The sequence below is a fragment of the Sinohyriopsis cumingii genome, chromosome 1 (assembly GCF_028554795.1).
Source record: "Sinohyriopsis cumingii isolate HCF-2022 chromosome 1, ASM2855479v2, whole genome shotgun sequence".
Lineage (NCBI taxonomy): Eukaryota > Metazoa > Mollusca > Bivalvia > Unionida > Unionidae > Sinohyriopsis > Sinohyriopsis cumingii.
In genome coordinates, this window is record NC_142961.1 from 31956260 (window position 1) to 31983531 (window position 27272).

The 27272-nt window shown below is 36.1% G+C and overlaps 1 protein-coding gene across 1 annotated transcript in view; it reads right to left on the reverse strand.

Annotated features, from left to right (window-relative positions):
* Nucleotides 1-219: 219 nt before the first annotated feature.
* LOC149806649 (nipped-B-like protein) overlaps nucleotides 220-27272 on the reverse strand; it is a 183346-nt gene continuing 156293 nt past the window's right edge. Inside the window, exons 46-52 of the mRNA XM_089956155.1 lie at nucleotides 26910-27056; nucleotides 21438-21467; nucleotides 14470-14560; nucleotides 10645-10759; nucleotides 7215-7389; nucleotides 1452-1667; nucleotides 220-946 (exon numbers count right to left, since the gene is read on the reverse strand). Coding sequence (XP_089812281.1) covers nucleotides 710-946; nucleotides 1452-1667; nucleotides 7215-7389; nucleotides 10645-10759; nucleotides 14470-14560; nucleotides 21438-21467; nucleotides 26910-27056 — 1011 coding nt within the window. The 3' untranslated portion in view covers nucleotides 220-709. The remainder of the gene's footprint in view (nucleotides 947-1451; nucleotides 1668-7214; nucleotides 7390-10644; nucleotides 10760-14469; nucleotides 14561-21437; nucleotides 21468-26909; nucleotides 27057-27272) is intronic.

Below are 27272 nucleotides of genomic sequence, written 5' to 3' on the forward strand. Positions count from 1 at the left end.
AGTGTGCTAACAAAATGTTTAAATGCATTCTCCTTCTTCAGTCTATGAAACATTATAATAACAGGCCTTGATTTTTCTTCCTATGTTGACCACATTAAGAGAAGTGGTGGATTGGTAACAAAGAAGATACTTACAATGACTTTATCTTTGTTGTCACTTCTGTTGCAAAATGCATCAACCTAAGATGAAGGGAATTCTAAAAATAGTCCAAGACATAAATGGTATTTGACATAATTTTATTATGTCAATTGACAATTCAATTTGTAATAGTCATTTCGTCACCAATTTTGCCAATTTATTATGGGAATGAAAACATCACATTAATGAATGACTACAATGATAGTGGAAATCCATGATTATAAAAATTTGATACAAATAAATACTGCATGAACTCCATGACATCTGAGAATGAGTTTGAGAATGGCATAGGATATTTTTTATACATGTAATATGTAACCTATGAGTAAGATTCAAATGTTGAAATCTGTCTGACACAAGGCAAATTGCAAGCCATTTATTGTTTTTTTTAAAAAATAACATCTTTTGAAATTAACATGACATGCTAAATCGTTCAATGGGTATTTACAATGTAAAACATGGAACTGTCTTATGTAACCTTTAAAATTATTCCAAAAAATCTCCAAACCCCACCCCCCACAAAAAAACCCTGCCCATCCACTTTGAAAAACAACACTTCTGAATGGAAATATCACAAAACAAAATCCGGGTCATCATCTGAATCATCCTCACTATCACTTCCATAATGTTTCCGACGCTTAGGTTTTTTCTTCTTGGTGGATGGTGTTTTGCTTTTTGGCTGTGGATTATGAGGGGTCGAGGCCCCTGGTAGCTTAAGAGGCCTGCTACCTTGAGTCCTTTTTTTATGAGAAGAAAGTGTATGATGGTGATGATGATGTGATCTTGAAGGTGTCTTCACTGCTGCATCCTATGAAAACAAAACAAACTGATTCAGAAAACATAGTAAAAATTATGCATTCTGATCAACACTGATACTGAAAACTGGTGATGATAAAATTAAATATAGACTATATAGAATAGAAAAAGAAGCCTAAAACGGACATCAGTGTGTGAAAAGTGAAAATTAATTATTTATACTCATACAAGCAGCATAAATGAATATAAATGTCTGAATTTATTAAACAATGACCTAAAATAATTATTAATATTCATTCCAAGCAATAGTATTAATAGGGGAGAACTTAAATTTGGAGGATGCAAAAACATCACCTTTTTTCAAAAGCACACATGGACTTCATCTTCAGATATAAAACTATGTGATGCATATTATCATCTTCTATACAGATTGCAATCGGAGAATGTTGTATGCATCTTCATAAACAGGCTTCTTACAAAAGCATCACTATCAGTTATTGCAACTTTTTTAAAAGTAGTGTCTCTTTCTGAAAAATATCACCAAACTAATAAATTACCTCAGTATTATTTACAGTATCTACATCACCACCACTGGCCATTTCCAAAACAACCACATCATCATTTTCTCCATCCTCTATGGAAATGGTATTGTCCCCTGAAGCCCCTACTTCTGGCTTTGCACGCCCCGGGGTTGGGGTATGATGCCCTGTGCTCTTAGTTTCATCACTTTCATCCTCATCAGGAGGATCAATACTCAACATCAGATCTTTGAACTGAAAGTGAAATGAATGGCTTAGTAATAACTAATTTAATAGTTTAATGCTCTAAGTGTGTGCTGACTGACTGGAAGTAAAATGTCTTGACAAACACAACATGGTGATCGACATGGCTTGGAATGGCAGAATTTTTTAAAACCTGCATCCTTCTTGTCACATGTCAGAAATGATAATCACTGTATCACTGCAGATTCCACATACTCTAAAAGGAAGATGTGATTTTATGACATTTTCTGTCTGATGCTCTGCCATCAGTCTAGAAAAACAAAACATGATTTAGGTTCAATTGGATGCCATAGAAAGGCTTCCTCTGAAAACCCAATGCTGATATAATTCTCATTCATGAGTAGTGATGAAAAGATTTTCAAGGCTACAACTTCACCATTATGGATGTCAGATAGGCATTATTCTTATTTTCAAATGGATAATCATTAGTAAAAAAAAATCCAGATGCTGAGATTCATATGTAACAGCATTTTCAAGATGGTTAATTGGTAGCCAAAGTGGATGAAAGTGCAGCTTAATTTTGATTTAGGACCAACTAGACCCTGTGATTAATGTCTCTAAAGTTTCATGGCAATCCTCCAAAGAGTTTAGAAGAGTGGTGATAACCAATGTTTGGTTAATGGATGAACGACAGATGGTAGACAACAGTCATCTCAAAATCACTTCTGGTCTATGAGCAGTAGAAATTTCTTCCAATGCTGTTTTCTGCATACATTGTGAAAACAATTGTTGCAATGTTTTTCTCCATCCATATTTGATGATATCTGTACAATACCAAAAAGCCTTTATGCCAAAGTTGTTCAAATCAGATGTTTTAGATCAACTTTTCTTTCAATGTTTTCCTCTATTTTTAGTTATGGTGCCTATATCTGATAATGGCTCAGAATCATTTGCATAAACTTAAAAGGTCTTTCAACTAGGATGCTTTCTGTAAAAGTTGCCAAATATCTGAAGAGTGGTTTTCAGGTGTGAAAGCTTTTTATGTGTGTGTAGAAATGGTGGCCAAACTGGGTGGTTAATATTGGCATTACTTGCACCATTATGTATTAGTGGATTACAGCTGTGGCCGACCAGCTATGGTTCGAAATAGCAGGGAAGGCAGATCTCTTCAGCCATGGTTGGTCATCTGCCTAGACGAGGGAAATTCCGATATAAAACCTATGGTCTGCGGACCTCGCTGTCACCATAGCTGTGCCTTGGCAGATGAACCCCAAGTTTAAAGGGTGGGGCCAGTTTGTGCAGACTGCACTCCACCTAAAAGCTCCAATGTGCAGGCATGAAGGAACTGTCTACTGTTTACGTTCGACTCTATCAAGCCCTGCAGCGACGGGAAAGGGGCAAAAACGGCAGGTGAAAGATGTCACTGGGAACTGCAGTTCCAATCCTGCATGCAGGCGACTCAGGCCTTTAGCTGTCAGGTGTAGAACTAGAGATGAACACCATCACCCGGCAGCAGCCTGAGTGACCAAGCAGCCTTTTCTAGGGACAGCACTACTTGCTCCGCATGTAGAGGGGCCTAGAAAAGGTGGCCTAACCAAAGCTCATCTCCACAGCCAACAGGCATCTTCCAATGCGGTCAAAACATAACAGAAAAAAAACAAGGCATGCCCCACCTGCCTTACATTTTGGGAGAAGACAAAAACCGGCTTGTTGGAACATCAGAACAATGCTAGACTCAACTAACAGCAACAAACTAGAATGACGCTCTGCCTGAATCACACATGAACTCGCTCGCCTTGGTGTTGACATTGCTGCACATAGCAAAGTCCGCCTTTCAGAGGAGGGAAGTCTTAGAGAAAAAGGCGCTGGCAACACCTTGTACTGGTCAGGAAAACCAAAGACTGAAAAACAACTTTCAGGAGTCTGTTTCATGGTCAATGACTCAGTCATCACCAAGTTAACAAACCTTCCCACTGGTCACACCGACTGCATCATATCCAGGCGTCTCCCATTAGGGAACCAACAACATGCCACTTTTAGTGCATATGCTCCAGCAGATCCTTCTGAAAAGGATAAATTCTACACTGACCTGCGCAGACTTCTCAAGAGTGTCAGATAGAGTGACAAAATAATCATCCACGGAGATTTCAGTGCCATAGTGGGTTGAATCAGAAACCTGGAAAGCCGTTCTTGGGAAACATGGCATGGGTGGCTGCAATGACATTTTGTGCAGAATTACAGCTCACCATCACAAACACCGTATTCCTGCTAAAAAAACAGCCTGAAAATGACCTAGATGCATCCTAGATCAAAACATTGGCACCTAATCGATTACATCATAGTACGCCAAAGGGACTTAAAAGATGTCCTTCATACCAGAGTGATGCCCAGTGCAGAGTGCCACACAGATCATTGTTTTGTCAAATGCAAGCTCGACTTCCACTTCAAGCACAGGCCCTGACAACAAGGAGGTACCCTGAGAAGGAAGCTCCAGATCAAAAACCTGTTATCTGAAGACATCCAGGCAGATTTTTAAGAGAGCCTGCAGTTCAGACTTGAAGAACCTAACTTGGCACCAGATCTACCTCTGGAAGAGATGTGGAATCACATCAAGGCTGCCATTCTGCAAACCTCAGAAGAAATCCATGGATTCACCACTAAAAGAAAAAAAAAAAACTGGTTAGTTGAAAACAACCAAGAAATCCAAGAACCGATTGCCAAAAAGAGATCAGCGTACCAAGCCCACCTTGCTCAACCTTCCTGTTCACAGAAGAAAGCAGCCTTCCACCTTATTTGCAGTTCCCTCCAGTGAAGAATCCGAGACAAAATGAATGGTGGACAGAGCTTGCAGAATGAACCCAGCTGTATGCTGACACTGGTGACTCAAATGGGTTCTATGAACCATTGAAAGCAGTGTATGGTCCTTCCTTCCAAATACAAAGCCCCCTAAGGAGTGCAGATGGCCAAGAGCTACTCACTGGCAGGGAATCTATCCTTAACTGCTGGTCAGAGCACTTACACACCCTCTTTAGCAGTAGCCGTACAGTCCAGGAGACAGCTATTGATCACATCCCACAACAGCCACCAAAGATGGAACTCGATGAGGCACCCACACTGCAAGAGACTGTAAAAGCCATAGAACAGCTGAAGAAACTTCCACAAGACCTCCAAGATGCAATCATGACCTTGTACAAAAACAAGGGGGAAAAAACTGACTGCTCAAACTACTGTGGGATAACTCTGCTCTCCATTGCAGGCAAAAATCCTTGCTAGAGTGTTACTGAACAGACGAATGCCAACCATTGCATAAGAACACGCTCCAGAGAGTCAATGTGGCTTCAGAGTCAATAGGGGCATAACTAACATGGTGTTCATCCCGAGACAGATCCAGGAGAAATGTCAAGAACAAAACAAAGGACTGTACATTACATTTGTGGACCTGACGAAGGCATTTGACATGGTGAGCAGAAATGGACTGTGGAAAATCCTTGAAAAGCTTGGCTGTCCTCCAATATTCCTTACCAGGGTCATCCAACTACATGAAGACCAGCTTGGTCAGGACAGAAACAATAACAACCTGTCACAGGCCTTACCCATTATAAATGGTGTTAAACATTGCTGCATTTTAGCCCCCATACTGTTCTCAATCTTCTTCTGCATGATGATCCAAAAAGCAACAGAACACCCTGATGACAATGACGGCATCTATATCCGATTTCGTACCGATGGCAACCTCTTCAACTTAAGGCAACTTCAGGCCCACACCAAGACCTTGCAAAAACTGATTAGAGAACTTCTCTTTGCAGATGACACCGCCCTTGTTGCCCACATGGAAGCCACCTTACATCACATAACATCCTGCTTTGCAGAACCTTGCCAGCTCTTTTGTCTTGAGGTCAGCCTAAAGAAAACTGAGGTACTTCACCAGCCTGCTCCCAGTGAAGAGTGCCGGCCACCAAGCATCTTCAATGACCAGACAGAGATGAACGTAATCCAACAGTTCACCTACTTGGGTTGTGTGATGTCCTCTGATGCCAAGATCGATGAAGAAATAAACAGACTGGCCAAGGCAAACATCACCTTCAGCAGACTCTGTAAACGAGTGTGGTACAATGCCAGTCTCAAGAGATACAAAGATCAGCTTCTACAGATCTGTCGTACTGACCACCCTCCTATATAGCACTGAATCCTGGGTCACCTACAGATGCAACCTCCTTGAATGCTTCCATCAGCGCTGCCTCGGCACCATCCTCTGGAGTGACTTCATCACCAACACTGAAGTCCTCAAACAAGCAGGGATCACCAGCATTGAGACCACGCTCATGAAGATACAGTGACGCTGGGCAGGGCATGTGTCCAGGATGGAGGATCATCGCCTGTCAAAGATCGCACTGTATGGTGAGCTGTCCACCATGATAAAAGAGGCACCTTGAAAGATATATAAAGACTCCTTGAAAAGGCTCTCACCACCTGTGGCATCGATCACCACCAATGGGCATCACAGGCTGCTGACCATGAAAGCTGGTGACATACAGTTCACTGGGCCACTGCCATTTTTGAACAAAACAGATGGGCCATGTTGGAGGAAAAACGATGGCAAAGAAAAAAACCAGGAATCTTAGGCAGCACCCACTACAACCCAGACATTTCCCTGCAGCCTCTGTGGATGGATGTGCCTGTCGCATATTGGGCTCATCAGCCACCAGCACGCATGCAACAGACATGGACATCCCCCTTCCTAAATATTCGCAAGCGAAGTCCAGCCAACAACAATAAACAACTTGCATACATTTGAATTACCTTTTTTCCTGGGTGCTATCAATTCTGGGCAAATTCTGTTTAGACATTTCTGACAAAAAGCTGTTCAAAGATTTTCTACTTCTAGATCTTTTTGTTTTGGGTTTAATGCCCTTTCTGAGTGCAAGATAGGTTATAAATAGCAGCCAGTATAATTAATGGAGAATAACCCAGAAAATTCCTGGCATGAACCACTGACCCACGGGAAGCTATTGACAAGCTTTCCCACATACCCACAATGGCCAAGAATAAGACTTATATCCACATGGACAGAAGTGAGATGGCACTGATCAGTAACGTCAACCACTTCTGACCACTAGGCCACCCGGGTCTCCTTCAGAGAGGACTTCCTGAGGAAGCCAGATTTAGGTGTCCACTCAGAGTGAACAGTCACAGATAGTACTGTCTACTGTTATGGTAGCAGGCCCAACCTGACCTGACATGTACCTTTTTTATAGCTGCAGATTCTTTAACATAATTAAGCAACAATGTAACAACCTTATGATGCACACATCAAAACTTTAAGTACTTCACCCATGATCAAATGTCCCTTGGGCAACTTCTAGACCCAATTAATAACGTTCTCCTTCAAAAGGAATTATATTTACTGTCTTCAGCATCTATACATTAATCATAACAGTATACCTGCATATACAGACCACCTATCCATAATGACCACATCCAACTTTCTATTCCACCAAATGGTTCTTATGCACAGGTTTGACTACTTTAAAATTTATTTAGTAGAAAAAAATCCATATTATTCTATTTGTATTTTTTTTCTACTATAATATGACTTGCCTCTAAATAGCCTTTGACCAATTTCCTCCTTGCTTCCTCAGAATTTGGGTCTTCTGGTTCACCCTCTTGCAGGAAATCTAACACACGTTCAGGGTTGAATTTCACAAGATTCTTTCTTGTCAAAGGTTTGTCATAGACTTTGGCTGCCTCTGTGGGGGAGTAATTCTGGATTTTACTATAACGAAAAAAAAAACACCAAAAACATTAAATTAACAGTAATTATATTTTCAATCATCCTAGTAAAAAGCCCCAACCCAGACTGCAGAAAGGGGCAGTCACATTAATGGTATTCTAAACCTGTTATACATAATCAAACTTTATTAGCAAATAGAGTTATTATTAAAAAAAAAAGAGAGTCCACACAGAACCCCTGTTATGGGGCACAAGTATATTTAAATGCATTGTTAAATAAACCTTAAAAAGATGGTCACATTAAGTAAGTCCCAACATTAACTTCTTAATGCTGAGTGTCAACTGAAGCAGCTGCAAGCACCATTTTTTTGCAAGTCTTTGGTATGACTTGGCCAGGGTTCAAACCTGCAACTTTCTGCATCCGAGGCAGATACCTAACCACTTAGGTCACCTGAGCAGATCAATAGATTTCTTCCTAACCCCAAGTGCAAGGCTAACTGTAAATGGCGAAGAATTAGAATCACTGTGCAAATGAAACTAGTAAAAGAAGGATGTCCAGACATCACAACATAAAAAAATCTGCTCCTGATGGGTGCAAAACAAAAGTTGTGAAGTACAGCAACTAGTTTTGGAGCATCACACACCATTATCACAAGATAAAAATACAGTGCGAGTTAATAGGTTAAACAAGTATTCACATCTGAGCCCCCATTCTTTTTTTTAGGTGCTGTTAATAAACAGTGCCAAGTAGGTCATAGTAACTCAGTGTTCAATACATAATGCAAAGTGGGTCACACTGACTCAGCTTTAGAGCAAGAAACATTTTCCCAAGATGCAACAGAAGTACAAGTTTTATGGCAATAGGTGAGAAGGTAATGGATATTTCCTGAAAATGTTCAGTGCACAATTTCAATGAAAGCTGTTCACACTGACAGCTTTGGCATGTGACACATATTCATCACAAGATTCACTCCACAGTGCAAGTTTTGGATGTCAGCAGTTATAGTAATGTAGTAGTTACAGCCTGCACAAAGCCATTCCTTCATGTTATACTAAACAGTATTGCTAGACACTGTCAGTAGTGTGGTAGTTTTTAATGCCTTATTCTAGAACAACTTACCTTGAAGCAAAAATATTAGATAATTTAGAAGTTTGACAGAAAGTTAGGTAATTGTGTACATTTTTTTTGTTTTAAAGATAAATGTCACCTACATATAATACATTAAATATTGGACCTGCATTTTAACCATCTATCTTCAAGACAAAAATATGAAGGCAGTTCTAAACAATTTTGTGTCATTGCAAGATGAAAGAAAAGAAGCTAAGAGAGGAAGAATGTGTACTTATGAGGAAACTGACTTGTGTATTTAAGATTAATTAAAATTAAGAAAGCAGTATTTTTCTTCAAACATGTAAAATATTCCTTAACAAATGTGGAGCAAATGGTGCAGCTGCTCCAAGCCCCTTACAATTTGAAATGGTGGTGTCCTGCTTCTGAACTTGCTCCAGGGTCTCCTACCACCTTAATTTGGCTTTGCTCCCTAAATTCTTAACTGGTTGCATGAATAAATTTGTTCTACACAACTTACAAACTTCGTCTCAACAAACATTTAAGGAACAAGAATACTCCATGTAATTCAAAATGATCTGAGGCCAAATTCTTCTGATTTCTTCAACACAGGATTTGGCACCGATTCATACTCTTTCATCAGACTAATCAAACCTACAATGCTTAGCTGGTTGTTCGAACATTTTGATATGCAGATGAAGACAAATGACAGCCATGGCTACTTAAATGTATGGAATTATTTTTCTCCTCTGAAAATCAAATGAGTGAATCTGATTTTTACAGCTGGCATATCATCAAAGGTGAGGTTGCTTGCCTGATTAATAAAGCCTGGATATTTAAAAAACCAACAAAAAAAAAGAAAAGAAACAAAAACAAAAACTATGGATTATACAAATGAACATCATAAATAACAAAAAGAATAAAAGCAGTTAAACATGATCTTTCTTAAATGGTAAGTAGTTATTACTAAGTTACCTGATGAGCTGGCACTTTTATTTATGAGATAAAGACTTAAGATTAGCTTATTCTTTGACCTAATCTGTGTCCACTCACATGTGAAATACTGTTTTAACCTCATGTGCCCTAGGGACATTTTCCCATCTTAACACTGCCTTAAACATTTACATGGCTATGCACATCATGTCAATTTTTCCGAATAAGCATTTTAGAGACGTTGCTCAAATATGTTTTCTCAATACTATATATTCCTTGATCTTAAATATGTCAACATCTCATAATATAGTAATTTGGGGTAGGGTGGGTAAATTTATATTTATAATGTTACAGATAACAGTTTACCTAATAATATGTATCAGCTTTGATCTTTTCTGACAGATAATCTACACCTGAAAACAATTTTGCTCCCCAGTGTCAACAATTTTGGCAGAAGTCATTGGGAAATTCAAAGACCTGAATCAAGAGTATATAAAATACTCTATGAATGCTTTAACTTTGTACAATAAACATCTACTGTCACATTTCCAATTTATAATATATACCAACAGTATATTTTTCTAAGTTAAAATTAAAAGCAACAATCTTTCTCAAATGAGATAAAACTGACCTGTCTCTCTTAAATCTACATTCATAAACATATTTTTTTGCATATAAAATGATCATATTAATTAAATCAGCCAGTGTTGTCTTAAATAAAAATGATAATATTAATGTTAATTAATTCCAAATTATCTGCTACTACACTTACATTTTATCCACTGTAAAATATAATTTTTTAAAAATCTTTGTAACGTGAAAATTTCTAAACATATGAGACTGTCCTTGCAAGTAACATATAAAAAGAATAAAGCATGTTTGAAATAATTATGTATCATGTACAGTTGCTATAAGATCAAACAGTGTTTCAAAAGTAGTACAACTCTCCATCATTATAATATGGCAGCTGGGGTTTATTATCACTGACCATGTTCTATACTGAACGTCGTACTGAGAACCGTGATGTATATGGAATGGTGATATGAGAATAGCATAATATGAACTGTGGTATAGTGGACAATATCAAAACTTGCTAATGATGTGTTTTGCACAGGAAATGAACATTATTGTTAAACATTAGTATGGTTTTGGGTAATGAGCTCCACAATACTACCTTGCTATATCTGTAATCATGTTATAATCACACGTGTTATAATAGAGGAAAGCTGTAAAGTAAACATGTTTTCTGCTAGAAATTGTGCAAGACAACATACAAAATACGTTGGGATGGAATACCTGTCTGTGAATCCATACAAATCTTTCAACTGCTGCTTGAGGTACAAGAGGAGAATACAGCCTTGAGACAATCTGCAGATATCCTGAAGTGGTGTAATATCCTTTGGAAGCACACCTGGAATTAAACACTGGTCCTTTACATATACCATTCACACTTACTTACAGGTTGGGTTGTCCTGCAAACATTGAACATGGTCTGCTGTCGCATAATGTGCCAGCAGATCAGGATATTTGTTTTTGTTATACAGATTACTTGTAACACTGACTCAGTTCACTAAGCACATTATGCAAAAACTGAATTGAGCCTATGCAGTTTGAAGTTTTTTTAAAACATGAATATATATTTAAAAAATCAATGTGTATGTGATCTGCCACAAACAGTACCAGTGTTCATGCCGGACTCAGCAAAATGACTTCTCTCTCCTGTTTAAATAGGGCAAAGTGATATAAAAATTGGGAGGTCAAGGTAAAATGTTAAATAACTGGTACTTAATGGCTCTATCAGTAAATACACAAAATACTCATTACACTACATGAATACAGTTACAGTTTTAAAAAAACTTTCTACCTTGAATCTGGAAAACTGTTACATAAATCTGTTAATAACATTCGTTAGCAACCTCAACAATAGATATCATGTCAAAATTATGTATCTCTTTGATACCAGTGATGCCAAACCGTCAGCATCTTTATCAGGAATCTAGTCAATATTTTTTATAATCAAGGCAGCCTGTCGGGACATTTTGTTGTTGTTTTGGTTTAATGCCATTTGTCAGCACAAGATAGGCTATACATGGCAGCCAGTATAACTGGTGGAGGAAGAACCGGGTAAAACCCCAGTAAGAACCACCAACCCACGGGAAGCTACTGGTAGCTTTGTCATATCGACCAAATCCGAGACTTGAACCCATGTGGACAGAGGTGAAATGGCAGTGATTGGTAAAGGTAAGCTCTTAGAACACTTGGTCACCCTGGGCCATTTTGTTAAAAGAAAGAAAAAACTATACAATCATACTGCATCTCTGTGTGAGACTTTACATACTGTACAGAGCCAGTAACAATCAAGAACCAATGAAAATAGATGGTTAATCTATCTGTCCAATTCCTAAACCTTGAATTCCATGAACATATTTTGTGAAAACAAAAACCATAAATACTCCCAAACTAGCAGCTTTTTTTAAAAAAAGTCTTCATACTGATGCAGAAATACATTTTCCCCTAGAGTCCACATCAAAATATCCTGTTTAAAACCTTGTATATCTTATGTATAGTTTAAAGAACCTTTACTTCCCTTTTTTTTGGTGTATGATTGATGGGTGTAATATGGGTTATAGAGTATACAGCTTGGCCTTACTTCAGATATGCACCTTTCCAAAAAAGTGTTAGCTCCACTTGGTCATTTTCACTTCCTGAACTTCAGAGGTAAATTGTATAAAAAAAAGAGCCGACAACTTTTTTTCTTCTTCATTTTATATATTTGGTAATTCATTCATTGAACTTTCAGAAGCTGGTATTGCCTAGTCTGGCAAAATTCATTTTTCCTATTTTAACAGCTGCTATGGATAGTGCACTTTAGACTAATTCAGGCTGATTCTTTTTTAGCACATGGGAGCAGTCATTTTAGTTAGCAGCGTGCTTAGATCATGTTCAATTTCCAAAAGTACAATATCCAAAGAAATATCATCCACATTACATTAATGTAGCATAGATGTATGCCAAGATGTGAAAAATATGTCAAAGGTACCTAAAAAACTTATAAAATACAGGTAAAAAATAAAATTCATTCAGGAATAGTTGTTTGCTATTGGGGTTTAAAACCATTTTCAGCACATGATTATAAATGGCAGCTAATATAACTGGTGGAGGAAAACCCGAGAAAATCATGGTATGAGCCACCAACCCCAGGGAAGCCATTAGCAAGTTTTCTCACAATCCCATACTAGCCGAGATTGAAATCCGAACCCAAGTGGACAGAGGTGAGATGGCAGTGATCGGTAAAGGTGAGCACTTTAGACCACTAAAACACCTGAAGCCCCTTCAGGAGTGTGTGTGATTTGGATTTTTTATGTAGCTTTAACAATTTTTCAGTCATATTGCTACGATGTCTGCAGTGTGACAGTTTATAGTGATGTCTAGCACTGGGGCATCATGCTGCAGACATGTAGCATGATGTCCCACCCAGTCACATTATCCTGACACAAGGCCAACCAGTCCTAACACTAACCTCTTAATGCTGAGCATCAAGCGAGGCAGCTGTTAGTACCATTTTCATAAGCCTTTGGAATGACTCGGCCGGTGATCAAACTCACGACCTCCCGCATCCAAGGTGAACACTCTAACCACTAGCCCCCAGAGCAGTGAGCCCCTTCAGGAATAATCATAACCAAATTTTTGTGATAACCACTGTAGCAGCCACTTTAGACATCATATCAGAACCATTTTCCTTCCATCTTTTAGTAAAACCTCACTACAATATGCCTATCTGTTCAGGAGAAGTAACAATGACAACATGGCTAGAAATTAACACATGCAAGCTTGCATTTTGCTAGTCGCACTTCTGATATTGTTAGCTGGAAAAAAATGCATAGTTCTTTTAAACCTTCTTCTTAAACATTTGTGATGGAATATGCAAAATGTTAGACCAGTGTGTTGGACCTATTTTGAGGCCAAAATGTGTATAAACTGTGCCAAAATTGTAGGGATAAACCGGTCTGATCATAATGTACAAGTATACCAGGTTTCATCACTTAATTTCAAATGGCTCTTAAATTATATAAAATGTGATGGAAAGCTTCAGCAAGACTTTCAAACGATAAAGTACAAGGATACCAAGTTTCAGCCCTAAAGTTTACTAATTGGAAAGAAACATGTGCTGGGAAGTTTAAATTCTGACCTGTGACCTTGATCAGGATGATAAGACAAATACTGATGATGCACAAGAATACCAAGCTTTATCAATTAATCTCAAAGTGCTCCAAAGTTACAGACCAGAGAAAGTGTGACAGAAAACTTAAAATATTAAGTCGTGACCCTGATCTTGAAGATATGATCCCCAATATGGCTGGGAACACACCTTCTAAGAATGTATACAGATGTCAATTTTCATCCCTTAAACCAAAACTGATCAAATGTTACAAAGCTGAATTAAAAATGCAATTGAAGATATAAAATATAAACCATGACCTTAATCTTCAACACAGGACCCACATGTGGCATGTGACACACCTTCCAATGATGATGTTTAAGTATACCAAATTTATTTCCTAAATTTTAGGGGGCTTGAAAGTTACAGAGCACAGTAGTGATAAAAAACTGAAAACAATCAAGCCCTAACTTTGAATATAGGACATCCAACGAGGTACGTGACACATATTCAGATGAAGTATTACTATACCAAGTTTCATCCTTTAATCTCAAACAGCTTTCAAGTTATACAATGGAAACGAAAGCTTGTCTGACAGATTAAGAGTGGATACTGTGTCCACTGCTTTAGGCATAAATTTTGGGAGATAATTAGTCATGCTAAAAGAATACAGAATATAATGTTTTCAGAAGGGTGCAGTATAAGACTTTGACTTGACTGTGTGTGATACAGACACACATGCACTGCTTTTTGGTATATGCTTATTGTCAAATATGTGCTTACCATCCAGATTTCATAGCATTTTACTTTTAATAAAGCCATTCTAGTACAAATAATAAAAGGCAGCCTCCATTAAATGACCAAAGACTTTGGTACAAACACCAACAGTGTCCAATTTTCGGATTTTATACTATACATTTCTAGTACTCTTACCAATAACTAAGAACAAACAAGATGAATACCTAATAAAGTTTCCTCATCCTCGTCCTCATCATCATCTACAATCCTCCTGGCTACATTATGTTCTCCATTCTCATTACGTGCTGGAAGACCCTGAAAACACAAAAACAAAATAACAAAAACCCCAGATGTAAATAATTTTAAACTTTTATTAAAAACTTATACTTAAATCAAGTCTATCATTGATTTATCACCAGTAATCAGGTAATTAGTGCTATTAGTGATGGGTACATTGCAATGGGCCATGCTCTCTACAATTTTCTCTGCAGGACTTCACAGAGATTTGGACATCAGCAGCCATAATACTTTTATCTGATGATGTGGAAAGCTGGAAATTAAACTTATACAAGGTCCCGTTATAAAGGTACCTGCCAATTCCAGCTGAAATCCAACAATCTTTGGTAAAGCATTTGCTCTATCAATCAAAGTCCAGAGGATTGGCAATCTGAAGGTTGTTGTTGTTGTTGTTTTGGGGCTTAACGCCATTTTTCAGCACACGATAGGCTATACATGGCGGCCAGTATTAATGGTGAAGAAAGAACCCGGGAAAAACCCGGAAAGAACCACCGACCCACAAGAAGCTATTGGCAAGCTTTCTCACATACCCACATTGGCTGAATCCTAGACTCGAACCGCCGCAGACAGGTGAGAGAATAATGCCTGTAAATGTTATTGAATGCTTGAAATTGAACTCATTCACGGTCCCAACAATATAAAGTCACATACCAAATGAAAGTTGTAAAGTTATGCTGCATAAACCAACATCAGGAGGACATTGAATGAGGCTCTGGAATACTGGAAATCAAACTCAAGTGTCAATATAAAGGTACATACATGTACTAAATTTGGTAAAAATCTAACTAACAATTCTCCTGTAAGTTATCTGGTGGAAACCAAACTGAAAACAGTGCAAAGTGACTTAGCTGGAACTGAAGTTTATGTCAGAAATTTCTCTCCCATAAATAAACTGGCTTCACAACAAAATGATATTAGCAAATGTCAGAATTTTCAATAGCTGTTACCAATCCAGTGGTTTGATATCACTAGTGAACTGCAATATTTTCTCTGGCAACAGTGTATTTAGGATAATGGCAGAATGGAAGTAAACAATATAAACTGTTCAAAAATAAACACGTTCTTGTCATCTATCACTTTAATTTAAGTAAACAACAAAACCACCTACAACAATACAACTGTCTCCTTGTACCTAAAATATTTACCTAATTAACTGCTACACACTTTTTAAATTCAAAGAATCACAAGAATTAAACCTTATATGGATTCGTCATAATACCCTATGTACATTCTGATTCATTCTGCTAAAAAGCTTGTGTCAGTTGAGTAGTTCTTGCATTTGCATTATTACCCCATATTACCAATTAGCAAAATATCAGCACTAAAATTGTATTCCATATTCTGCTTAAATACTTCTCCACCAAGCAACTGCCTACCTTAGACTTTGATATATTCATTAAAGAAAATCAATAGAGCAAAATGTATCCACTCTAACTGTCCAATTTAACAAATATAATATCCCAGGATAGACACATTCAAAACAAAAAAAATGACCTTGCAGAGACAATCCCAACTTGACCACTGGCAATTCTACTCACAACATATATACATTTCAATCGGAAAACGAGATCAGAACGTTCTGTGGTTAGTTCACAGAGCTCAACAAAAAGAAATTTGTGTGGATTACATTAACAACTGAGAATTGTAAAGTCAATGTTTCTAAAAGTGCATAAAATACTTTAGCCCTTGGGGAATTACTATGATGTGCCAGGTGCAGTAGAATATGGTAAATAAATTTTGCAAACATATAAAACAGAAAGAAAGAGAAAATGTGTCATTCTGTGATTTTAGCAGCTTCTACAATGAATTTATGCTGAGATGCAAGTGATGTTTGTTTTACAAAGAGGGACACATTTGTATAGCTGACGTTTTATTTATAAATGTAATGTTATTTAGATGATGTTCTGTCAAAGACAATTACTGTGGTGTGTATCAGAATAAACATGACTGAAAATAACCAGTTCTAGTAGCTGCTCCCAGCACTCAAAAGAACACTTCCCAACATGTTTAAAGGAATATTACAGCTCATAGTCAGTGTCACAAATTAAGTGCTGACACCGTTGTGTTTATCCCAGACTCACTTTGGTGAAAATCAAAGATGTCACATGACTAAGCTGAAGATCTTAGTAGAGACTGAATATTTTAGGTATCACTTCTAAGTCTCACGAGATCAAGTAATTTACTTGAGAACTTTCATCTTAATTCGTGTATCAACAGACATTTTGATTGCACATTTTCTTTTGAATTTACACCAAGTGCCAAAAAAACAAACAATATCTAATTCTCCATTACACCAATGCATTACAATCACATTCTTGGTAAAAATGATAAATTGACCCTGATTATTTCTTATTAAAAAAAATAGTGTCTCAATGTTATTATTACATGTAGAAAAAAAGAGGCAGAATATTCTTGTATATTTGTATACTTCTTCTATGCATATGACTCCCATTTTCTTGTGCCTGGGTTTTTAAAACTATAAAGTAACCCCCCACATGTAACACAGAGCTAAATCAAAACAACTTAAATCTACGGTATGGAAGGATATATGGAGATGAGCATCCATACCAAAGTGGTCACTATTCAGAGCTTCTACTAAGATGGACTCAACAGCAATCAAGTACACATACTAAATATAAAATGATCACAAAGTAACTCACAATACCAATTTGTGTTTCCTTTTCTATTTTAATCCATAGACAAGTGGCTTAAAAGCTTATTTGCTCTGACAGCACTCTCTGGCTCTAATATTTAAAATTTAAACCACAATACTTGTTTTTTTTTCATAAGAGGACATATTTTTGTTTACTGTGTAAACTGCAATGCTGCTCTCTTTGTATAGTAAAGTTATTGTATATCTGTGCTGACAAGAATATCTGAACATGCAAACCCATTCATGCATATGAAGACAAGTAGATGGAAAGATTCACTTCTCCAAAGGCATTTTAGCTGTCTTAAACAACCGTGTGTTGAATAATGTCTACTGCATGTTTTATATTTGAAATCCGCAGCTTTGCATGTTCTATGTACACATTACAAAAACCATGAAAATGTGGCATTTAAGAGAGTATATGGAGGATGGACTGATATCATTTGACATATGCAGACACAAATGCATAAAAGATTCTTGTGTAAAAAACTGATCCACTTTGACGGCCTTAAATGAGACTAGATCAATAGTAAACATGTCAACAGGTACCTAGGTACTCGCCTGTACACAATTACCCAAGGCAATAAAAATTAGCTATAGGGTATCCATTTTAGTTCACGTAAAAAATATATATAAATAACATTTTCAACTTCATATCAAAGATTATAACTGGTGATGTCAGGAGCAAGGGAGACAGAATAAGAAATATGGTTCGAGGCTCATCTCATGTGACATTTTTCCATAGTAGACCTCCTTACGTTTTTGATTTGTGCGACCGTTTGGCTATGTTATGTATATATAAGTTTCCTTATTTTCTATCTATAGTAACTGTACATGACTTATTTCCAAGAAAAGAGATGGGTTTCTTGAATTTGAAACAATGTCACAGATTCATGATAGTTTGATACACACTTAAGTAGCAGACCAGTCTATATCGAAAAAACATGGCACCAAAAAGTAAATGAAACTGGCTTTATTGATGTGACTTGTGGATGTTATATGACTAAAAATGTTAGAGGAGACAGATTTTATTAAACTGAAGAATGTTTAATCAGGAAAAGGACAAATCAATAGCACTTCACAAATCTGAAAGAGGAACTCTAGTGATGTAATACAGCATTCAGAACCTGAGTTTATGTCCTTTTAGCAAAGTTAAACATGGGATGTTAGCTAGATGAAGTGAATGTTTTATATAAATAATGTATCATTTTGATTTTGTGTCTGTATCCTCGTACTAATCCACATGGATTTAGACAATTAGTAGAAAGAATTTTAACTGCAGATCAAGTCAAGTAGCAAAAATAAAGGGTTTTCTGTAATTACAGCATGTGATAAACAGATTGTTTTTCTTATGCTCAGACTGTGCTTTTTTGACACTCAGATTAGCAATAATTAGTCTTATACCTCATTTTATGAATCTGGCTACAGAAATGACTAAATCTCTGGACATGAAGTCTCAGGACACCCTAAATTATTTTCAAAAGTAATTTTTTAAGACCTACAAAAAAATGTTGGGACACAAAATTATGTAGTCTTGGGATGTCTTCAACATCTGTTTTTACTAAACGATCAATTTATTTTATTAATCATAAAGAAACCAGCAGAATTACTGTGGTTGTAGAGGGACTATCATCATGGATGTTATAAATTAACATACTTTGTTTGAAATGTCATTAAATTTATTTAATTTTCAGTTTTCTTATCGTTTCTGCCTAATTCAGATTTGTGTATAATTTGATCGGATGATGACAAGAATTGAGCATGTGCGTGATGCTGTAACTCTATACACTGTTGCATTCAAATTTTGTATCAATGCTCCAGAAATTACGTTTCTATTTTGCCTTGAAAGTGTAAATACCTAGCTCATTAAAATGTGATCCCAGTATGACAACAATGAACAAAAGTGTTTAGTTCAACACTCGTATTTAATGAGCATATTTACATAACGGTGCCACTGCATGTAGATTGAAGTCTGAACTTGAGCTGAATGAAGAACCACCTTTGCATCTGAATTATAGGCACCAACGCACTAAACTTAAATAATATCTCCAAAGTACAATAAAGAAGTTTCAGAAGTAATGCTTAGAAAATAACTAATACTGTAAAAACTGAGTTGTAGTTTGCTTTGATGTAAGTGACCTTAAACCCCATTTATACAGCACTGGTAATTGCGCAAATATAATGGAATAAAAGGCAATTACAGAAAGTACTGGCATAGCCACCAGACAAAATTCCCACTTAATCCAGGTGACAGGGTTTAAATTCTGCACTAGCTGGATTGCTGTAAGATAAAAAATGGACAAAATCTGTGAATTATAAACAAAGGCTGATTTGATGTCTTGCTTCGTTCAAATGTAAGGTGTTCAAAGTTGTGTCCAAAGCTCGATTCCTCTGAGGCATTTATCACACACAGGTAAATTATATAAATCACTGATCTGGAAAATTGCACCCACCAATCAATGTACAACAAAAAGTGTCACTCCATTGGCAGAGATGCCAAACCCTACCAATATGAAATAAGAATGACAGCTTACAAAGATTGGAACCTAAACATAAAATAGGAATATTTCAAATTATTTTCCAAGAATTTATCTTGCACATTAAATCTTAACTGTTTTTAAGATTTTGTTTTGGAACAGGCTTCCTATGGTCATCTATCCCACCATGTGATATGCTCAAGTCAGTCAAGCAAAGAGTGGAAAACCTTGGTATTCACCCTATGTTGATAACATGCATATTCCATTTAGAATGTCTATAACATACTTTATTATGCTGCTTTTTGTTTGGCATCTTCTTGAATTTTCTCACATAAATAAAGGTTCTAAACTGGCTAGATTTCTGACAGTCCAATATCTGTTTTTTTGTGTGTGTACGAAATGGTGTTTGGAATGCTGTGACAAAAATACTACTCAGACATTACAGGTATTTATGTGATCTAAATATACTGGTGATCAAGCTGCAGTATATAAACCTACAGCTATTACAATGGGTGAATTGCAAAGGGCCAGGCTAATTACCGTTTGATTGGCAGGGCCTTAAACTGAGAAATGGGCAATCAGGGGCCGTAACACTTTTGACTGACAATGCTGGAAATTAAGCTCCTTCAAATCCATGTCATGATAAAGATGCTGCCAAATTTAGTTGAGATCCATCAATCCTCTGACATGAAAATCTGAAGGACGAACAATTGGGGGGAAAAAACTCCTGTAAAAGATACTGTGGAACACTGAAAATGGAACCCATTCCAGGCGTCAACAATATATAGCCACGTGCCAAGTTTGGTAGAAATTCAATTCCAAGTTAAGGTTCAGAAACTAAATTGTTCAAAGATGGATGTATAACTTTGGGCACCACCAACTTGTATTAAGTGTGGCCCCTAGCAGTATCTGACCCAAAAATCAAAACCTAATAAAACTATAAAGTAATGAAGTAGTGTTTAACTGCACCTCAGCAGAATAGTGGTTATATGATGCCAACAATGGTTAAAGTTTGAAAAACGTGATTGTAATGGTATAATTTGAGGTTAAAAACAAGAATGGTTTTGCCAAGATCAGAATGACTGGCATCAATGTTATCTGGTGTTGCCTGAGGCTTTACTTTTTTCTTTTTTTTAAAGTTTCTTAATAATTGACAGTATATCAGAGCAATCAAGAGTAAGCCTGCATCATGAATCATGTCCTGTCACTGGTTTGACTCATTCCTTCTGGCCTAATTTTGTTCTTGTTGCGAATATAACAAATGTTTAAAATGCATGTCCAAAAAACACTGCTGTAGCTTTAGTAAACACTTTATCATAATGTCAGGATTAAAATGTATTGATTTTCTACAAAACAGGGCAACGAAGGATACTATAAAAGGGATGTGCACAGCTGACTCAAAAAAGCATTAATTTCAAACAGACAGAACTTCACTTGGATTCCTATTGGGAAAAAGTTGAAACTTAATTCAGTCATGTGAAAAGCCATACACTAGGATAAATGTACAAAAATCTTAATGTAAATGAATAATAGTTTTAAAAAATCCATTAGACACTGAAATGGGGCAGATAATCTATTACATTTCTCCTTAAATCCTCGCAAACTTTCCGATCCCCATTCCCATCCATGTCAAACGAATATCAAGACAGGCTGTATCATTTTTCCTTTGAAGTTGAAAACAGCTTTTCAACTTTACATCTTCATAGCCAGATGAAACATATTTTTATTATAGGGGATTAAAGCTAGTAAGAAAGAGCATATTAAGTACCATTTTCTGTGAACTTCTTTTTGTCAGCATCTACAAAGAAAAACATTACAAAATAGAATGATAAAGCAACAAAATACAACATATGGCACTTCTTAAAACAACAACTGCAATGAATATCCTTTCCAACAAAAAGGTGTTCCATACTGAAGACAAATGGATCACTCCAGGGCTGTGTTCAGTAAGGCTAACACTCCTACTCTATTGGCTGCCACTGAATGGTGCTAAATGGCACAAGCTCACAGCAAGCAATGAATGCAAATTTTGTTTCAATTTCTTAAGAGCTTGGCAAATGAGACATGAAAACAGACACTCTTAATTTACCTTGATTATCATTTGATTGACATTTATTGAGACCCATTTTCTCAATTACCCATTTTCATTTACCAAGTATACATTTTCTAAAGACAAGCAATGTTTATTTATGTATGAAAAGCATGGTTCAAATATTGGAAAAATTAAATGCTATGCCAAGTCCATGTAAGCAATAAGTAATCCATCATATTGAAATATCCTGCAAATTAACAGTCCATTCAACAGAATAGTTATTCTTCTATTCTAACAGTGCATGATGCTAATTTTACTGAACACAACTCAGGGTATAACCATGGGAAATAATCAAATGGCAAAGATAGCAAATAAAGTCAATAACGTGTGTCCAATATCAACTTTTAAGCATTAGCACATTAATGCAACTAATCAGAAAACAGATCGATCACAAACATATTCATAAACCCATCAAGACTTGGAAAGGTTCTTGCATCAAAATCAAGGCAAAACAGTGCTAACACTTTGGAAGACAAGCTATCCACTACTGCAAAAATTAAACTATTGGGAACTCCACTTCCGATGGAATTTAAAATGAGACAGAGGCATCTAGAACCAAAGCATTCATTTTCTCCTGGTGAAAAATGCATGACTGTGCACATATCAGACATGCACTAAGGTAACATAAAATATAACACATTTCATCTGTGCTGTGGGTAATTGGATACATGCACTAAGGTAACATAAAATATAACACATTTCATCTGTGCTGTGGGTAATTGGATACATGCACTACAAAATATACAACTCATTAATGAATACAAGCATTCAGCAAAATGCTACATCTCCCTGTGTGTGCATGCTTTGTATTTATAAAGATGTCAGCCAACCTATACCAATGTTTAACAGGAATGTGAACATAAAACAAAACTGGATTCTGAACGTATTAAAAGAATACTTCAAATTTCTATCCAGCAATGAAGCATTTAATTATACTGACTCAACTGATTTTTGTTTAAATTGTGCTTCCAACAGCCTCTTTCCCATGATGTCAAACTGAAGTCCATCAAGAAAAAACTGCAAAAGGCACGCTAATCATTCTGTGTTGATACCTTGGATATCCAAGTTTGATTTTCTGTCGCACACATTTTAAAACAAGGTATAATCTTTAACAGTCGCCATTCATTATCATGATCTTTCTCAAACTTTCTGAAAGAAATCAGAGCACTAAGCTGAAATGATTTTACGATCAATATTCAACTGCTTTTGGAACAAAAACATTCAGGTTCCCATTTACAAATGAATTACGATTAGATATTTCAAGAATTTCAGTGGTTACGGTTTACCAGTGTTTACATTATGGCTCACCAGTATAAAAGTTTTTGTTTAAAATTTGTAATGGCATAACCTGAAGTTGAAAATAGGAATGATTCTGTCAATCCTAACGTCTGGAATCCCTGGATTAAACTTTACACACTTCCACCAGAAAACTGACACCTGTTTGTTTTGCAGAAGCCATGCAGCCTCAACAAAGAAAATATCTGACATTTTCCTGGCTACTTTTGACACTGAATATTAAACAAGAAGCCCAAGTGAGTATGAGAATGCTCAACTGGTTGACATCTATCCAGAAGTCAAATACAAGAGGACCTGGCCAAACAATCCATGTTTGTAGAGTGCTTTCTCTAAAAATTTCTTAAAATTCTGTTCATTATGAAAATGCTCTTTAACATCTTCACTCATATTTAATGTTCAATCAGCAGTAAGTGATGCCTTTACAACATGATGCTGTCAAATTCTGTCTGTTTTTGTAAAGTTATTTAAAGGGTTTTCAACTTTTAGTAAACTGCAGACATACTTTATATAAATAGTTGAAAGGCCTTAATACAAGAAGATTTCCTATTAATTTGATTAAATTCTGCAGAGCAGTTTTTGAGAAGTCAGTTAGGAGTTAAAATAGTTTTGGTAACCTAGACAATACTGGATGGTGGATCAACCTGGTTTCAACAAACTTTAAAAGCCTTCATATCAGGATGCCCTGTTAAACTTGGCCACATTCGAATAAGTTTTTCTAAAACAAAAGTTTTGTAAAAAAAATATTTGTTTTATTTTGGTTGGTTATAATAGCCCTTTTAACACATTCTTGGTTATATCATGCCAAGGAAATGAGAAATAAGTGCCTTTCTCAAGGACACACCAAGGCAGCCAATCCAGGCTACAACATTACAACTGTTAATAACAACCGACATATTTGCTAGTGAATCAGCATAATTTGTAAAAACTTCAGAGGCTTTTATGCCAGAATGCTTTCTATTAAATTTGATCTAATTCGGTTAGCAGTTTTTGGAAAGTCATTTTTAAAAAGATCTATTTCAAGCAATGAAAGTCATATTTGATTGCACACTAGCATCAACTGTACAAAGTTAGAAAATGCAGACATTCCGGCTGCTTTCTGTTAAAGGTTTTTAAATTGTTAATGTTATGTATATTTAATTTAATTATTTGTTTGTTAGTTTTAATTTTTTAAATTATTCTATTGCATAAGGTAACTTTGTTTGCTGGATTTGACATTTTCCAGAAATTCAATTCAGTTCTATATGAACTGACTGTTATAATAATAGAAACACTGTATCTAGTTTCTGACCTTGATTCAGAAACAGTGGCAGTTCTGTTAAACAACCTTTTTAATTATTATTTTTAAAAAATTCTTTCCCACAATAAAAACCATTGATTTTAGTTAAGGCCATACTGGGAGTACATGATAATTTTTATGTAACAAGCTTCCATCTCTTTTGGAAGGTTGAACTCTTGACCTCCATCCGGGAATCTGTTTTGGGTCTTAAGTCAGCCTATACCTAATGTTTTGTACAGAAGTAGTCAGTGGCTTTAAACTTCTGATACATTAAGTTGTGTTGTTGTGACCAGTATTGGCTGAGATTTCATTTTCTCAAATTATTAGATTTCAAGTGATTATTTTCCCTGGAAATACTACTGCTCTAAATTAATTCTTGGATAAGGACATTTATAGAAATTTATACAGAATTCAAACACTGGAATAATATTTTCTGTGATTCAACACTGCAGCACTTCACAGGTTACAACAGACATCATCACCTTCCATTTTGGATTTCATTGCGATTTGAACTCAGTTTCATTCAGGACTTTCTATTGCTAGGACTTCTAATTTTTAATTCTTGGATTATTTTTGGATTTGATTCATAATTTTTTTTCTTCTCATTTTTCACTTGATATTATAGGGAAGTATATTATTTGTTAAATTTTACAAAGCTTGTTGTCTTCACTTTTTTCCCGTTACTTTTTGTAACAGCCAAGACCTGTAAGAGTTATTGTGCTGTAAAATTGGCCTTATCTGATGGCAAATTAACATAACTTCAACAAAACTGATATGTCCTTATGTTATGGCAGAATGCTCTTTCAAAATTGGTTAAAAATTGTCAAGTAGTTTTTGAGAGGTTGAAAATAGCTTAATTTATGTTGAGGAACAACAGGCAATGCATGCTGGATGCAGGACTTCATCATAAAATCACTAGGCCTAATGACCACGTGAGTTACACACTGTGATGGGGATTAAAGAGATAAAGGCTTTCACTACATTTCTTATAATTCTTGTAGATACAAATTAGTCCAAATATGTGCAAGCATTTAACAGTAACAAAAATACAAGCTTACATTAACATCTATCAATTAACAACTAATAAATTGTCATTGAAACTAACCAAATATTATGTTTATGTTACAGCAAACATTGCTAATTAGTAACAAATGATCGACATGTCTGCTTAAATCAAAAAGGCACTCAAGCTTGGGAACTTTCTGTCCAATTTGTTCACACTCTGTTAAAGAGGTTTTTATTTTTTTAAAGTAAAACAGAAATTATGTAAAGTTTCTATTTTTAGCAACAGCAGCCAAATTGTATGGCATCATTTGACTCACCTTACAAGCTTCTCACCCCAGGATGATTTCTGTAAAATTTGGTCAAATTCTGTTGAGTGGTTTCTAAGAACAATTCATTTAAAGGATTTTCTGTATCACTAACAAGCCATATTTCACTGCAGATTTGCATCCTTTATGAAAATTTTAAAGCCTCTATGTCTGTATGCTTTCTGCAAAATTTGGTCAAGACATTTTGAGCATTTTTTCCCCTGCAAAGTAGTCATTTAAAGGTTTATATTTTGTTTTTGTTGTTGTATGGATTAACGCCATTTTTTCAGCACAAGATAGGCTATACATGGCAGCCAGTATAAATGGTGGAGGAAGAACCCAGGAAAGAATCACCAGCACATGAGAAGCTACTGGTTAAGCTTTCTCATATACCCACACTGACCAAATCCGAAACTCGAACCCACGCAGAGGTGAGATGGCAGATATCCGTAACTGTGGGCGCTTTAGACCACTTGGGGCCCCTATTGTTTTTGTAACAGTAGTCATATTTGATAGCAGACTGGCATTATCTGAACAAATTTAAGAGATCTTCATGCCAGAATGCTGTCAAAATCTGTTGTGGTGTTTGTAAAGCAGTTATTTAAATTTTTGTCCCTATTTTTAGCAAAGGATGGCATATCAGATGATAGATTAGCATCAATTCAACAATTTGGAAGATCTTACTGCTGGAATGCACCCTGTAAAATAAAATGGTCAAATAGTTTTGAAGAAGTTGTAAATAAAACAAATAAAGAACCATACAATAACATCACTGTGCCTGATGGCCAGGTGATCTGAAAAACCACTGTTTTACATGGATCAATCTACTCAAATCATTTTAACATTCTGGATCTGTTGGTCCACACTGCTTTGTAGCTTAAAAGCAGTAGTTGTCAAGTTCAACAGTAACACCATCATTTTATGTGCAAACAGAATGCTCCATACTGTACTTAATGCCTTAACTAGAAGACATATTTTAACTAGGTAACCACCCAGTCATTCTTAAAACTTGCATGGATGTCATCCACAAACTTAAATAAACTGTATATAAGACCATTTTAAAGTCATAACAGCTCAATTACTATTGCTATTTCTTTTCTGTTAACTTTAAGCTTTAAAAAATGTAACATGCACATGCTACCTTTCTGATGAATTTGATTAGGAACCACATACATTCAGAACTTCATGCAAACTACGCTGTTCTACAGGTCAATTTCCCTTCTTTCTAGCTTCCTTTTAACAACATGAATAACCATTTTAACTTACCTCTCTAAAAGACTGTAACAAGTTGGATCCGGAGACAGACACAATGATGTCTATTTGGTGAATGATGAACAATGGTTCATCCTGAGTTTGATAGGGGAAAAAGGCCAAATTATCTGCAATGAAGACTTGCTCTGCAAGATTGATTTTCTGAAATGCAAGTAACATATTTTGGTCAGTATTTTGAAGAACATGAGATAACCAGTTATAACTGGGACTAAACCAGGCTCATATCCAAAATATTCGGATAGATTTAAGAAAAGTTTGCGACCCATCAAAGAAAGTGGTATAGGCTGTGATTGATTTGGTCAGGAACTGCTTTCTTCAGTTCCAATGTATGACCCTTTGACTTCATTGTATTTCAAA